This window comes from Eptesicus fuscus, chromosome 1, assembly GCF_027574615.1.
Source record: "Eptesicus fuscus isolate TK198812 chromosome 1, DD_ASM_mEF_20220401, whole genome shotgun sequence".
Lineage (NCBI taxonomy): Eukaryota > Metazoa > Chordata > Mammalia > Chiroptera > Vespertilionidae > Eptesicus > Eptesicus fuscus.
In genome coordinates this window covers 70,691,904-70,707,365 of record NC_072473.1, presented here as the reverse complement: position 1 = coordinate 70,707,365, position 15,462 = coordinate 70,691,904, and the positions used below count along the sequence as shown (strand labels likewise).

General features: G+C 39.7%; 1 protein-coding gene across 1 annotated transcript in view; it reads right to left on the bottom strand.

Moving 5' to 3' along the window:
* Window positions 1-221: 221 nt before the first annotated feature.
* Window positions 222-15,462, bottom strand: part of CENPI (centromere protein I) — a 65,256-nt gene continuing 50,015 nt past the window's right edge. Inside the window, exons 21-22 of the mRNA XM_054720366.1 lie at window positions 3,847-3,888; window positions 222-3,231 (exon numbers count right to left, since the gene is read on the bottom strand). Coding sequence (XP_054576341.1) covers window positions 3,130-3,231; window positions 3,847-3,888 — 144 coding nt within the window. The 3' untranslated portion in view covers window positions 222-3,129. The remainder of the gene's footprint in view (window positions 3,232-3,846; window positions 3,889-15,462) is intronic.

Below are 15,462 nucleotides of genomic sequence, written 5' to 3'. Positions count from 1 at the left end.
GGTGAGAGAGGGAGAGGGAAAGGGAGGGAGGGAGATAGAGAGAACATAGATAGGTTGCCTCCTGCACACACCTGGACCAGGTACCAAACCCACAACTTGGGTATGTGCCTAGGCCGGGAATGGAACCAGCGACTTTTCAGTTAATGGGGGACACTCAATCAACTGAGCCACACCAGCCAGGGCTATGTAATATTTTTTTAAATTATCTTTATTGTTGAAAGTATTACAGATGTCCCTTTTTTTTCTTCCATTGACCCCCTCCACCTCACTCCCATCCCTACCTCAGGCCTTCACCATATATGCATATAAGTTCTTCCTGTCCCCCCATATCTAACCTTAAATGAATTAAAACATTGATCAAGAAAAATTAAGGCAAAAAGGAGCCCAGGGAATAATAATAACAATTTTTTTTTAATCCTCACCTGAGGATATTTTTTCTATTGATTTTTAGAGAGAGTGGAAGGGAGGGAGATAGGCAAGGAGGGGGAGGGAGGGAGGAATAGGATGGGGGAGGGGGAGAAGGAGAGAGAGAGAGAGAGACAGACAGACATTGATATGAGACACACTGATTGGTTGCCTCTCACACATGCCATAGGAATCAAACCTACAACCCAGGTACATGCCCTTGATTGGGAATTGAACCCAAGACCCTTTGATGCACAGGCCAGTGCTCTAACCATTGAATGAGCATCAGCCAGGGCACCCAGGAGATAATTATTGAACAAATGAAAAACCTAAAGAAATATTTTTTTTCCTTCTGGATCATAAAGTTTAGAAAAGCTTCCTTTGATAATCTGAAGATTATTAGGGGTTAAATAATCAAATCCCTTCACATAATTAGAGTTCTATATGATCTTAAAGACAAAAATATCATGTTCTAAAAAACAATATGGAAAGTTATTTGGAATACAAACTTAAAAACAAAAGAGGCCTCTTTATATGAGGTTACCCATTGGGGAAGCTATCACATTTACTTCGAATCAGCTAAAGCTTCTTTTTTTTCAGCTTACGGGCAACATTCCACACCATTAAACACTCCTTTGAAACATTTTCTTCACTTGGCTTCCAGCACACCAGTCCCTGACTTTTCTTCTAGCACTGGAGGGTCCTTCTCAGTCTTTTGCCGGTTCCTCCCCCTCTCTGATTTTTAACATTGGCACACCTCAAAGCTCAGTCCTTTGCCACCTCTTTCCCAGCTATACTAAATGATCTCATCCAATGCTGTGGCTATTCTAATAACTCCCAAATTAATTTTGCCAATTCCAACTTGTATCTTGAAATCTAGACTTAGATATTCAGCTGACTACTCAGCATCTGCAACTTAACATGGCCTCAACAGAACTGATTCCACACTCCTCCACACTGGTTCTTCTTCCAGTATGCCTCCTCTCTGCATCCCAGAATTTACCCAGTTTCTCAGTCAAAAACCCGAAAGTCATCCTTTACCCATCTTCTTCCCTCTCCTTATACCCATTATCAGCAGATCCTATCTTTTCTACCTTTACCAGTAAAGTAGAGCCTGAATCCAATATCTAAACATTTCCTCCTCATCAGTCACGCTAATCGAAGACTCTTGCCTGGAACACTGTAATAACCTAACTAACTGGTCTCTCTTTCACACTAATTCCTCTTCAGTCTAACTTCACACTACAGTTCCATTTAGGAAAATCAAATTATGTCACTCCTCTGCTCTCAGTTCTTCTAATGGCTTCCCATTATATATCCATTCTGGGCTATAAGGACTTTCATGAACTACTCTCTGGCTTTCTCTTGTTTCATTTCTTACCATTCCTATCCCTTAATCACTGTTTTTATCTTACTGGCCTATTATTATTCAAACAGGCCAAGAAAGTTAACATTTTTAAGCCTTTTCACTTGCCTTTACCTCTGCCCAGAATGCTTTCCTCAAATATTCACATGGCGCATACACTTATTTCATTAGGGCCTCTGCATATGTCACTTCTCAAACAGGTCTTCTCTAACCACCTTATCTAAAATAGCAATCCTCTCAACATTCTGTTTCTATTCCCTGCTTTTTCTTTATATCAACTGATTTTATATATTTATTTACTGTTTTATTGTCTGTCTTCTCCAATGGGATATACTAAATTCCACAAAAGCCAGTACTTCGTATTGGTCACAGCTGTTATAATCAGCACACAGAATACCTGGCACACAATATGCTCAGTAAAAATGTATTGAATAAAAACAATGAATTTATAAATGAGATTCTATTCTGAACATTAACCAGTAATATAGTTTAAAATTTTGCTTTAAAAGAAAAAAGAACCATAAAAATGTGCCCTAAAATAAAAAATTCCACTTGATTTCTCTCAAATGATATGAATTTTATTAAAAGAGAGAGTTACTCCGTAGCACTGAAGCGAAATTTAAAGTAAATTTTCAGCAAGATATTCTAGCTATCACAAAGTTTTTAAAAAGGCTTCAGAATTATTCCTGAAAATAACGTTGCCTAAACACTTAAAAATGGGGTATATACATATATACACACAAACTAGAGCAGTTTCATGAAATCAAACCCGTAATAAGTAGGAATGTCTTGATTATCCCATAATTTTCTCTCCTTCCTTCTCTCATCAAGTTGTTGCCAGTGAAAACCAAGGAATCAGCCAACTACTCATTAACTTGGTGTTGGTGCTATTGCTCACAGTCAGAAAAAAATGGCAGTATCCATGGAGGTTTCATAGAGACAGCAGAGTATTTTGCATAAGTATGTCTGTGGCTTAATTGCTACTGTATATCACCTCTGTCATCCATCAAGGCAGCTTATACTCCACAAGAATGTGAAAAGCCCCACCACATAATGGATATATCTCTTTATATATAATTTGGTGAAAGGTAGAGCCTGATGATTAAATCATTTTTCGCTAGTGCATTAGAATCTAGACCCCGAAAAACAAAGCTAGCCACATCAAAGCTCTCCTGAGCCATGATCAAAGGCCAGTCCAAGCACTACCTGAGGATGACAGTGTGTTAGTAAAAAGTATATGGAAACTCAAGGTGAGCCACTTGGCCTCTCTGGCAATGAGGAAGGAATTTAGTCCAGTATGCTTGGTTTGTTTCTGTCAGCATTCATTTCATGTTGATCATGGAGTTTATGCTGTCTGATCAGGGGACAGAAGAATGATGAATACTACTTCTTATGAAAAGTTTCAAGCCTTGTAAGCCCTCTGAAAATAAATAGTCCAAATATTCATTCCATTTCTTTCCCTGTAGGCACAAAAAAGGGGAAGATTATTTATTGAATATTTACTATGCTTATTCTCTACCTTCTCATTCACTAAGTAATAAACAAACCAGAAAGTACCCAAAGTTTAAGAGCTAAACATTCCTTTTATTATATTGGCAAAAAATTTTAGCTGTTCAACTGAGTAAGAATTGTGAAATAGAAATGGGTTATCACTCCCATGCTCTAGGAATTTAGCATCTAAACTAGATAATACAGGAATAGATATTATTATATTACTGCCTACATTAAATATGTACACAGCAGATTTTCTAGAATAATGAGACAACTGTGTTTGGGTTTGTTAAACTAGCCTTATAATCACATTTTGAATATATGCAACTGTACTGTAAAATGAGAAGCATGGTCACAACAGCAAGAGTCAAATTACAAATAGTTATATTTTTAGAGAAGACTATAGAGGGTATGTGCCAATAAATTCACATAAATGTCATGGGGATGAATTCAGAAGGTAAACATTTCACTTTGACTTTGTGGAGGAAGTAGGCTTAAGGTTTGGGAAAAAGTGAAAGTATAAATTCTTCTGATAAAATGATGCTGTATGAAATCCCTGAAAATGATAAAATAAATGTATTTACCCGAATGGAGCTCACATTTACTGTCCTTTCTTCTGGGTATTCCTTAAAAAAAAATACACACAAAATAAAGAAGTGGGGTCTTATGGGGATTGAAATATTTAGTTAGCAAAAATTACCGAACATTAAGATAGCTCTTCACTGATCTATTTGCTACATTCTATTCCTACTATCACTCTTGGATTCCTTTTGAATAAATACCCACTATAACTTTCCATATTTCTTCCTAGAAGCATAAACAGAAGGAAAATTAAACCAGTGGATAAAGTGAGTACTGTTTTGCTAATCTATGGCCTTATTTTTTTTTTTTTAAATTCTGTGTTCAGCCACTGGGGTGGAAATGGAAGGGAAGGGAAGAGAAAGAGAGAATCTTGAAGAATGAGGAGGAAGTATGGTGAGACAATTTGTGTACACAGTAGATTCTATAAAGCTCTGTAATTCTTTTATGAAAACTCGGACCTAAGTGACCCCATTTATTCCCTGGCCTTAACTATCACCTACTGTATTTCACTGAAAAGCCATCAATTCTAACAAACAACATATTTTATACATAACTAAGAAAAAACTCTGCCTATTAAACTATATATAACACAATTTTATCAACACTTAGAATTTTTTATTTTATAAAGATTGTAAGAGCTTTAGATATAGGCAGATTTTGAACATGTATCATTTTTATAAACATGAAATGATAAATATATATAAAATTAAGTGGCGAAAGTATTTCTAAAACTTTACATTCAGAGTCCAACTCTTCTGAATCACTTTATATGCAAGAGTTGTGGATATCTAAGTTTGTTCACACAATAGCACCCTCTGTGCCAGTGCTGATGATGCAACATTTCTTAAAGGAACTAAAAGCTACTGGTACCCAGGATTCCAGTGACATAAAGCTCCTGTTTCAAGAAAAATCTATAACATGTTTCATTGTTTTCCTCCCCTCTTCCTCCAAGTCATTTGGTTTTTGTGACTTAAAACAGTGTTTCCATGGTCTCCAATTTTCCCCTCAAGCTGCCGACTTCCATTCTGCAAGGTCTGATTCTGGCAGTCTGCCTGTACACACTCCAAAACAGCAAATGACAACTATATCATGATTGCTGCCTGGCTGATATAAATCAGAAGAAGCATCCTGATCTCTGAGAAGTTAAAAAGTGAAAAACGTATGTTTTTGGAACTGATAACATATAGTCCATCCTGATGAATTCCACATTTATTTATCTAGTTCCAACCTCTCTCCTGAGTTCCAAGCCCCTATTTCAAACAGCCTACTTAACACTTCTTCTTAGATATGTCACAGGCATCTTAAACTTAAGTAGGTCAAAACGGATCTTGATTCTCAACTTGTCTTTCCCCAAAACCAAATAACTTCTCCTCTTCTCTAATGAGTATTCCTCTTATTAACAAATGGAGCCACCATCAACCCAGATGCTCAATTCAAAAAACTCAAAAGTCCTTTTCCCCCTCATTCCCACTTCTAATCAAGTTATCAAATGCTGTTTATTCTACCTCTGCAATATATCTCCAATCAGTCTGCTTCTCTTCATTCCACTATGTCTATTTGTATCTTTTGTATGGACTTCAATAGCCTCCCAGTTGGTGCCTCCACTACACTCGGGCCTCCTTTTATAACTCTACCCTCCATGAAAAAGCCAAAGTGATCTCTATTAAATATTAACTCAGAGCATACTACAACCCTGTTTAAAAATCTTTCAACTGCTAATAGACACTCCTAACAGACCTGTAATATAAACAGTCCCTGGATTTCTCCAACCTTATTTCATTCCATTCTCCCTCTTGTTCCTTAACCCCTAAGTCAAACGGGCCTTCCTTTTTTCCTTGAACCCCTTGAGCCATTTTACTGTTCCTACTACCTGGAATGCTCTTCATCCAGATATTCATACTGGCTTATTCTCATCTTTTAGAAGAAATCTCAGATCAAATGTCACCTCCTCAAAAAGGCCTGCTTGAACATCCATCCCTGACAACATTTAAGTCACTCTCTCACCCCACCCTGCCTATGTCCTACAAAGCCTTTCTCAAAATTTAAAAAAAGTATGTCCACTTATTACATTACTTATTGTTTCTTCGTGTTAACATATAAACTCCATTGGGGCAGAGATAGTATCTATCTTCTTTAAAAAAACATTTTATTGATTTCAGAGAGGAAGGGAGAGGGAGCGAGAGAGATAGAAACATCAATGATAAAAGAGAATTATCAACCGGTTGCCACCTGCACACCCACACTGGGGATCAAGCCTGCAATCCGGGCATGTGCCCTGAATGGGAACTGAACTGTGACCTAGTTCATAGGTTGATGCTCAACCACTGAGCCATGCCAGCCAGGCAGTATCTGTCTTCTTAATCACTGTATCCCTAGTGCCAGAAGCACAGTGGACACTAAATAAATAAATATGTACTAAATGAATAAACAAAGAAACAACTAGCTATTAATTCAAAGGTAATTTATGATTAGAAAGCCTAGAACTTCAGAATTTCCTGAAATGTAGGCTCTAAAAATATTCAAAACATATTTCAACTCAAAAATTGAGCTGCAGCCCAGCTGGTGTGGCTCAATGGTTGAGCCAACCCACGAACCAAGAGGTCACTGGTTCGATTCCCTGTCAGGGCACATGCCCGGGTTGCAGGCTCAATACCCAGTATGGGGCGTGCAGAAGGCAGATGATCGATGTTCCTATCTCTCTCTCCCTTCTTCTCTAAAATCAATAAAAACATTTAAAAAATCAATATAAACATTAAAAAAATAGAATCTCATTTAAGAAAAAAAGTGAGCTGTGCTCTTTGATACTGAGAACTGATTGGTCAAATTAAATTCACTGAATTACTTATAAAAATTTGGCTAATTTGAAATATTTACAATGTGATAATTCAGTAAAATTGTCAGAATTCAATTATACTAACATGGCCCAGAGATTATTTTTTCCACCTCAAAAGTAAGATACTTAGTGAGCCGTTAGCTGGTGATAATCAGGGCTCAAAAAGCATTCTTTGAAAAGCAAGATTGGCATTAAAGCCTAGTATTTTCAGAACCATAATCAACTACAAAAATGACAATTTCACCTTCTACTACATGTGCTCTGTGCCTCTAAAATTTCTCCTTTCAGAACCAACCTTCCTTAAACACACACACACACTCGAAAAGAAAAAAAAAATTGACTTATGAAAAGCAATTCTGCTCTATCTATGATTCATTACATGCTTTTCCAAATAAGAATTGGATGCAACTGTGTTGAAGGGGTATGAAGAAATTGACACCCATTCATTGTTAGCAATAATGTAAATTGGCATAACTTCTACTGAAAGCAGTTTGACAATACCTAATAAAATTAAGGATATACCCTTTAAAAAAAATCCTCACCCAAGGATATGCTTTTTTTAAAAAAATATATTCCATTGATTTTCTACAGAGAGGAAGAGAGAGGGATAGAGAGTTAGAAACATCAATGAGAGAGAAACATCGATCAGCTGCCTCCTGCACACCCCCCACTGGGGATGTGCCCGCAACCAAGGCACATGCCCTTGACCGGAATCGAACCTGGGACCCTTGAGTCCGCAGGCCGACGCTCTATCCACTGAGCCAAACCGATTTCAGCTGCTTATTTTTTAAAACACGTTTTTATTAATTTTACAGAGAAGGGGATGGAAAGGGCTAGAGAGATAGAAACATCGATTGGCTGCCTCCTGCGTGCCACCAAGGGGAATTGAGCCCGCAACTCAGACATGTGCCCTGACTGGAAACCGAACTGGTGACCTCTTGGTTCATAGGTCGATGTTCAACCACTAAGCCTCCCCAGCTAGGCAGGATATTCATATTCATTTTAGAAAGAGAGATAGGAGGAGGAGGAGGAGGAGGAGGAGAGAGAGAGAGAGAGGAAGAAACAGTGATTTGAGATAGAATAGAGAACATCGATTGTTTGCCTTCAGTACATGCTCCAACTAGGGATTGAACCCACAACCGTTTGGTATACAGGATGATGCTCCAACCAACTGAACCACACTGGCCAGAACAAAAGATATACCCTTTTAAAAGCAATTCCACTTGGAGCAATTTTATCCAACAGACACACCTACATATGTTTGAAATGATGCATATAGTTTAAGAACATTCATTGAAGTATAATTTAATAACAAGGTTAAGAAACAACTTAAATGCTAACTTATAAGTTACATGTTTAACTTATGTTAGATCCATACAATGAAATACTACAGAGACATCACAAAGAATGAGGAAGCCCTTTATGTACAAATATGAAACCAAAGCCAAGATATTAAATAAAAAACTCAAGAGGCAGGAGAGAGAAACCAAGATGGCGGCATAGGTAAACACCTGAAATTGCTGCCTTGCACAATCACTTCAAAACTACAACTAAAAGACAAAACGGACATCATCCAGAACCACAGGAAGGCTGGCTGAGTGGAAATTCTACAACTAGAAGGGAAGAAAAAAGCACACTGAGACTCAGAGGAGCTGCGGAAGTAAAGTGCAGAGGTACGGAGGCGCGCACGCGGAAAGGGCTGGCAACTGAGGATGCGCTTGTCTTTCTCAATCTGGAAGGAGACACAAGCTCCTGACTAATCTGAACTCCAGTTCCGGGCAAGACTCTGGGGACCCAGACTCATACAGGGAGAAACTGGACTGTTTGGCATCAGGCGGAACTCGAGGACGATTTCTCTCAGAGGTGCTTGCAGCGATTACCATGGGACACTGAGACCCAGGGGGCCTCTTAGGACAGGGCTGAGGATCAGCCATAGCTATTGATTTCCTGAGACCCTGCCCCACCCAAGCTGTGCATAGAGGCTTTTGCATATGAATGGCCTGGCCCCTTGCAATCTAAAATTACCTAACAAACTGCAGCTGGGTCAGAGAGCCCCAGAACTTCCAAAAGAATGCCCAAGGCCCCACAGCAGCTTGCACTGCTTCACAGCTGGGCTTCATCTGGGCACCTCCAAACTCCAAACAAAAAAGAGGAATCTGCAGATATCTCCATAGCTCCTGCTGGGTGGCCTCAGGCAGAGGCTAAATATGCACCTCCTTGGAGATCCAAGAGCCAGTGTACTCAGTGGTCAGAGTGGAACCATCCAGATTACAACTCCTCAGATCCATAAGGGACACACTCAGGGGGGCAGACTCAGTGAGCACCAAAGCCCCACTGAAGCAAGTCTTGCCCCACAAGGGTGTCTCTAGCACAGCAGTTCTCCCATCATAGACACAGCTGATCCTCACAGCCAATTGGCCTGGAGGTCAATTCCTCTCAGTGATACCAACAACAATCAAGGCATTACTACAACAGAACTGTGCACACAGCCAACAAAGGGGTGCACCAAGAGTGTCCACCTCAGGTAATTAGGAAGACTGAGCCACTGGGCCCTATAGGAGACCTAGCACACAAAGCCACTCTATCAACACAGGGAAACAGCCAAAATGCAGAGACAAAGAAACAGGTCACAAATGACAGAAATGGAGGAAAGCAAACTACTGAATATAGAGTTCAAAACCACAGTTATAAGGTTACTCAAGAATCTTCTAGAAACCTCCGAGGAACTTAGTGAGACCCTCGAGGATATGAAAAAGGACCAACTGGAAATTAAGCATACACTGACTGAAATAAAGAATAATATACAGAGATCCAACAGCAGACCAGAGGATCGCAAGAATCAGGTCAAAGATTTGAAATACGAAGAAGCAAAAAACACCCAACCAGAAAAGCAAAAAGAAAAAAGAATCCAAAAATATGAAGATAGTGTAAGGAGCCTCTGGTACAACTTCAAGCATACCAACATCCGAATTATGGGGGTGCCAGAAGAAGAGAGAGAGCAAGATACTGAAAAACTATTTGAAGAAATAATGACAGAAAACTTCCCCCACTTGGTGAAAGAAATAGACTTACAAGTCCAGGAAGCGCACAGAACCCCAAACAAAAGGACTCCAAAGAGGACCACACCAAGACACATCATAATTAAAATGCCAAGGGCAAAAGACAAAGAAAGAATATAAAAGCAGCAAGAGGGAGAAAAAAGATGGCAACCGGCAGGAAGGTAGGGAGGGAGGGAGTGTGAGAGAGTGAGGAACCCATAGAGGAGAGTGTAGACATGTGTGGTGTGTGTGTGTGTATGAGCTAGGGTCAGTTAGATTCTGCAGGTCTTCCAAACCGGGCAGTCTTAAGACGGCGGAGCCCCGCGCACAAAGCGGATCTTCTCGGGAGCTGGTGCGGGCACGGAGACCACGCCATCTTGTGAAACAGAGCTGCCTGAGACTAGGATCCTGGCTTCAGACACAAACCAGGACCCTGCAGCCACTGGGGACAGAGAACTGCTATCATAGCTTCAGACCAACAGACAACAAGAATCCAGACTTCCTGGCAGCAGATTTCCGTGAGTCAAAGAGCCTATCCCCCTCCCCGCAGGCTCGCGGATAGGGCCACAGTAACTGATAGACCCACCCCTCGCCCAAGCTGCAGAGCACCCACGCATGGACGCGCTCCCCTTCAGGGAATTTAGCATGTAGGACAAAGCTCCCCTTCGGGGAATCTGGAGCACGGGACAGACACAGTTCCCCTTCCGGGAATCTGAGAGCACGCATGGAGGACTCCCCTTCAGGGAATTTGGCTCAGGGACGCAGCTCCCCTTCGGGGAATCTGAGAGCTCGGCGCACGGAGGCAGCTCCCCTTCAGGAATTTGAGAGTGTGCGAAATCCTAGCCGGTTTGGGTCAGTAGAGAGAGCACACACAGGACGCAGCTCCACTTCAGGGAATCTGGCACGCTGGACACAGCTAGCTGGGATCCCTGACACACAGTGCATTCACACTAAGAGCCATTGACTCCAATTGTTGGTGCATGCACACACACAGGGACCCTGATTCTCAACGAGAAGCCGCACGAGGCAACAGGGACTCTGACACTCGATTCTTAGTGCAGACACAGGGAAACTCTGACTCCTGGCACATGCTAAGGATCTCATTTTCAGCACATACCAACAGTGTGGTGCAGACAAGGCCCCTGATTCTAAGTGTGCACACGAGACCACATGGAACACTGGGGACACTGACCCTGGGCAAGCCTGGTTCCCACCAACCAAAGGCAGCCACATGTCCTAGTGTCAGAGCACTTCAGTGAAACTCGGGTGGTGCGAAGTCCCCACAGCACACAGCCCAGGTCCACGAAAATTGAAGTTTGAGCTTTCTGGTGATAGTCAGAATGGGGAGACGAAACAATTCACAGAGGAAAGAAAATGAGGAGTCGCCAAGAAAGGAAATTAGTGAAACTGAAGCATGCAACATGACCAAAAAAGAGTTCAGAGTAATGGTCGTGGAATTTATACATCGGATGAATGAGAAAATCAACAACTTATGCAAGAATCAGGAAGAAATGAAAAGTGATATAGCTACAATCAAAAACACCATGGAAAGTTTCAACAGTAGACAACAAGAAGCAGAGGACCGAATTAGTGCGTTAGAACATCAGGTACAGAAATAAGCACAATCTGAATAGCGATTGGAGAAAAAAAATAAAAAAGCAGGAGGAAAGCCTAAGGGAGCTTCAGGACAACATGAAATGAAGTAACACGCGTATAATAGGGCTGCCAGCAGGACAAGAAGAGCAGCAAGGATTAGAAAATCTATTTGAAGAAATAATGACAGAAAACTTCCCGGATATGGGGAAGAAAAAAGTTACACAAGTACAGAGAGTCCCAAGCAGGATCAACCCCAAAAGACCCACACCAAGACATGTCATAATTTCAATGGCAAATATAAATGACAAAGAGAGAATCGTAAAGGCGGCAAGAGAGAGACAGAGAGTTACCTACAAAGGAACACCCATCAGATTGTCAAATGATTACTCAACAGAAACACATCAAGCTAGAAGGGAATGGAAGGAGGTATACAAACTGTAGCAAAGCAAAGGACTGAATCCGAGAATACTCTATTCAGCAAGGCTATCAATCAAAATTGAAGGGGAAATCAGGTGCTTCAAAGACAAAAAAAATGCTAAGGGAGTTTATCACCACCAAACAAGCAATGCAAGAAATGCTAAAGGGAATACTGTACAAAGAAGAAATAAACAGCTAAGAAGGAACACAGACACAAAAATAGATATGATTACAAACAAATACCTTTCAGTAATAACTTTAAATGTAAATGGACGAAATGCTCCAATCAAAAGACATCAAGTGGCTGAATGGATAAAAAACAGGACCCATATGTATGCTGTCTACAAGAGAACCACTTCAGAACAAGAGACTCACACAGATTGAAAGGTAAGGGATGGAAAAATATCTTTCAGGCAAATGGAAATGAAAAAAAAAGCTGGGGTAGCAATACTTATATCTGACAAAATAGACATCAAAGTAAATGCTATAACAAGAGATAAGGAAGGCCACTACATAATACTAAAGGGAGCAATCCAACAAGAAGAAATAATTCTGGTAAACATATACGCACCCAATATAGGAGCACCCAAATACATAAAAAAACTCCTGGATGATATCAAGGGAGAGATTAATAGCACTTCAATCATAGTAGGAGACTTTAATACCCCACTATCACCATTGGACAAATCCTTTAAACAAAAAAACAGCAAAGAAACATCAATCCTAAATGACTGACTAGGCTAGATGGAATTAATTGACATCTTCAGAACATTTCACCCCAAAGCCACAGGATATACATTCTTCTCAAGTGCACATGGGTCATTTTCAACGATAGATCATATGCTGGGACATAGGCAAAGTCTCTTCAAATTCAAGAAGATAGACATTATATCAAGCATCTTCTCAGATCACAGTGGCATAAAACTGGAAATCAAATACAATAAATACAATCCAAAGAAATCAAACACATGGAGACTAAACAGCATGCTATTAAACAAGGACTGGGTCACCAGAGAGATCAAGGAAGAAATAAAAAACATCATGGCAACAAATGACAATGAAAACACAACAATCCAAAATCTATGGGACACAGCGAAAGCAGTCTTGAGAGGGAAGTTCATAGCTCTACAAGCCTACTGCAAAAAAACAAGAAACAATGGTAATAAATTACCTAACCCAACAACTCAAAGAGTTAGAGAGAGAGCAACAAGAAAAGCCCAGTGTAAGCAGACGGAAGGAAATAATAAAGATCAGAGCGGAGATAAACAACATAGAGACCAAAGAAACAATACAAAAGATCAACAAAACCAAGAGCTAGTTCTTTGAAAGGATAAACAAGATTGATGAACCTCTAGCCGGGCTCACCAAGAAGCAAAGAGAGAGGAACCAAATAAACAAAATCAGAAATGAAAGAGGTGAAATAACAACAGACCCCACCGAAATACAAAGGATTGTTAAAAAATACTATGAACAACTCTATTCCAACAAACTGGACAACCTGGAGGAAATGGACATATTCCTAGAAAAATATAACCTTCCAAAACTCAATCAGGAAGAATCTAAACAGCTCAATAGGCCAGTAACTATGGAAGAAATTGAAGCAGTCATCAAAAAGCTTCCGGCAGCTGAAACCATTTTGGCTCCGTGGATAAGAGCATCGGCCTGCAGACTGAAGGGTCCTGGGTTCAATTCTGGTCAAGGGCATGTACCTTGGTTGTGGCACATCCCCAGTAGGGGGTGTGCAGGAGGCAGCTGATCGATGTTTCTCTCTCATCGATGTTTCTGACTCTCTATCCCACTCCCTTCCTCTCTGTAAAAAATCAATAAAATATATTAATAATAAAAAAAAAAGCTTCCGGCAAACAAAAGCCCAAGGCCTGACGGCTTCACAGGAGAGTTTTACCAAACATTCAAGGAAGAACTAAAACCTATCCTCCTCAGACTATTCCAAAAAATTCAAGAGGAAGGAACACTTCCAAGCTCCTTCTATGAAGCCAGCATCACCCTAATACCAAAACCAGATAAAGACAACACAATGAAAGAAAATTACAGGACAATATCCTTCATGAACATAGATGCCAAAATCCTCAACAAAATTCTAACAAATCTGCTCCAGCAGTACATTAAAAGATCATACACCATGACCAAGTAGGATTTATCCCAGGAATGCAAGGATGGTACAATGTCTGCAAATCAATAAACGTGATACATCACATAAACAAATTGAGAGATAGAAATCACATAGTCATATCAATAGATGCAGAAAAAGCATTTGACAAAATCCAACACCCTTTCTTGAAAAAAACTCTCAACAAGGTGGAAATAGAAGGCTCATATCTCAACATAATAAAAGATATATATGATAAATCCACAGCAAACATCATACTCAATGGACAAAAACTAAAAAAATTTCCCCTAAGAACAGGAACAAGACAGGGATGCCCACTCTCACTACTCCTGTTCGACATAGTCCTGGAAGTATTAGCCATTGCAATTAGACAAGAAGAAGAAATAAAAGGCATCAAAATTGGAAAAGAAGAAGTAAAACTGTCCTTATTTGCAGACGACATGATATTGTACATAAAAAATCCGAAAGACTCCGTCAAAAAACTAATAGACTTAATAAATGAATTCGGCAATGTAGCAGGATACAAAATTAACACCAAGAAATCTATGGCCTTTCTATACACCAAGAGTGAACTTACAGAAGAGAGACTAAAAAAGCAATCCCATTTATCATCACACCAAAAAAATTAAGATACCTAAGAATAAACTTAACTAAGGAGGTAAAAGACCTATACGCGGAAAACTGAAGGACACTAAAAAAAGAGATAGAGGAAGACGTAAGCAGATGGAAGAACATACCACGTTCACGGATTGGTAGAATCAACATCATTAAAATGTCCATACTACCCAAAGCAATCTATAGATTCAATGACTCCCCATTAAAATACCAACGACATATTTCACAGACCTAGAAAGAACTCTCCAAAAATTCTTCTGGAATAAAAAAAGACCCCGAATAGCCACAGCAATCCTGAGAAAGAAGAATAAAGTAGGTGGGATGTCAATACCAGATTTCAAGCTGTATTACAAAGCCACTGTTCTCAAAACAGCCTGGTACTGGTATAAGAACAGACATATACATCAATGGAATAGAATAGAGAATCCAGATATTGACCCAAACCACTATGCTCAATTAATATTTGACAAAGGAGGCATGGAAATACAATGGAATCAAGACAGTCTCTTCAATAAATGGTGTTGGGAAAATTGGACAGATACATGCAAAAAAATGAAACTAGATCACCAACTTACACCATACACAAAAATAAAATCAAAATGGATACAGGACTTAAACATAAGACGGGAAACCATAAAAATACTAGAGGAATCCACAGGCAGCAAAATCTCAGACATATGCCAAAAGAACCTCTTCACTGATACTGCTCCTAGGACAATGGAAGCTAAAGAGAAAATTAACAAATGGGACTATATCAAAATAAAAAGCTTTTATACAACAGAAGAAACTATCAACAAAAGAACAAGAAAGCCCACTGTATGGGAGAACATATTTGCAAATGGTATCACTGATAAAGGTTTAATCTCCAACATCTACAGGCAGTTTATACAACTTAATAACAGGAAGAAAAATGATCCAATAAAAAAAATGGGCAACGGACCTAAATAGAATCTTTTCAAAAGAAGACAGAAGGAAGGCCAAGAGACACATG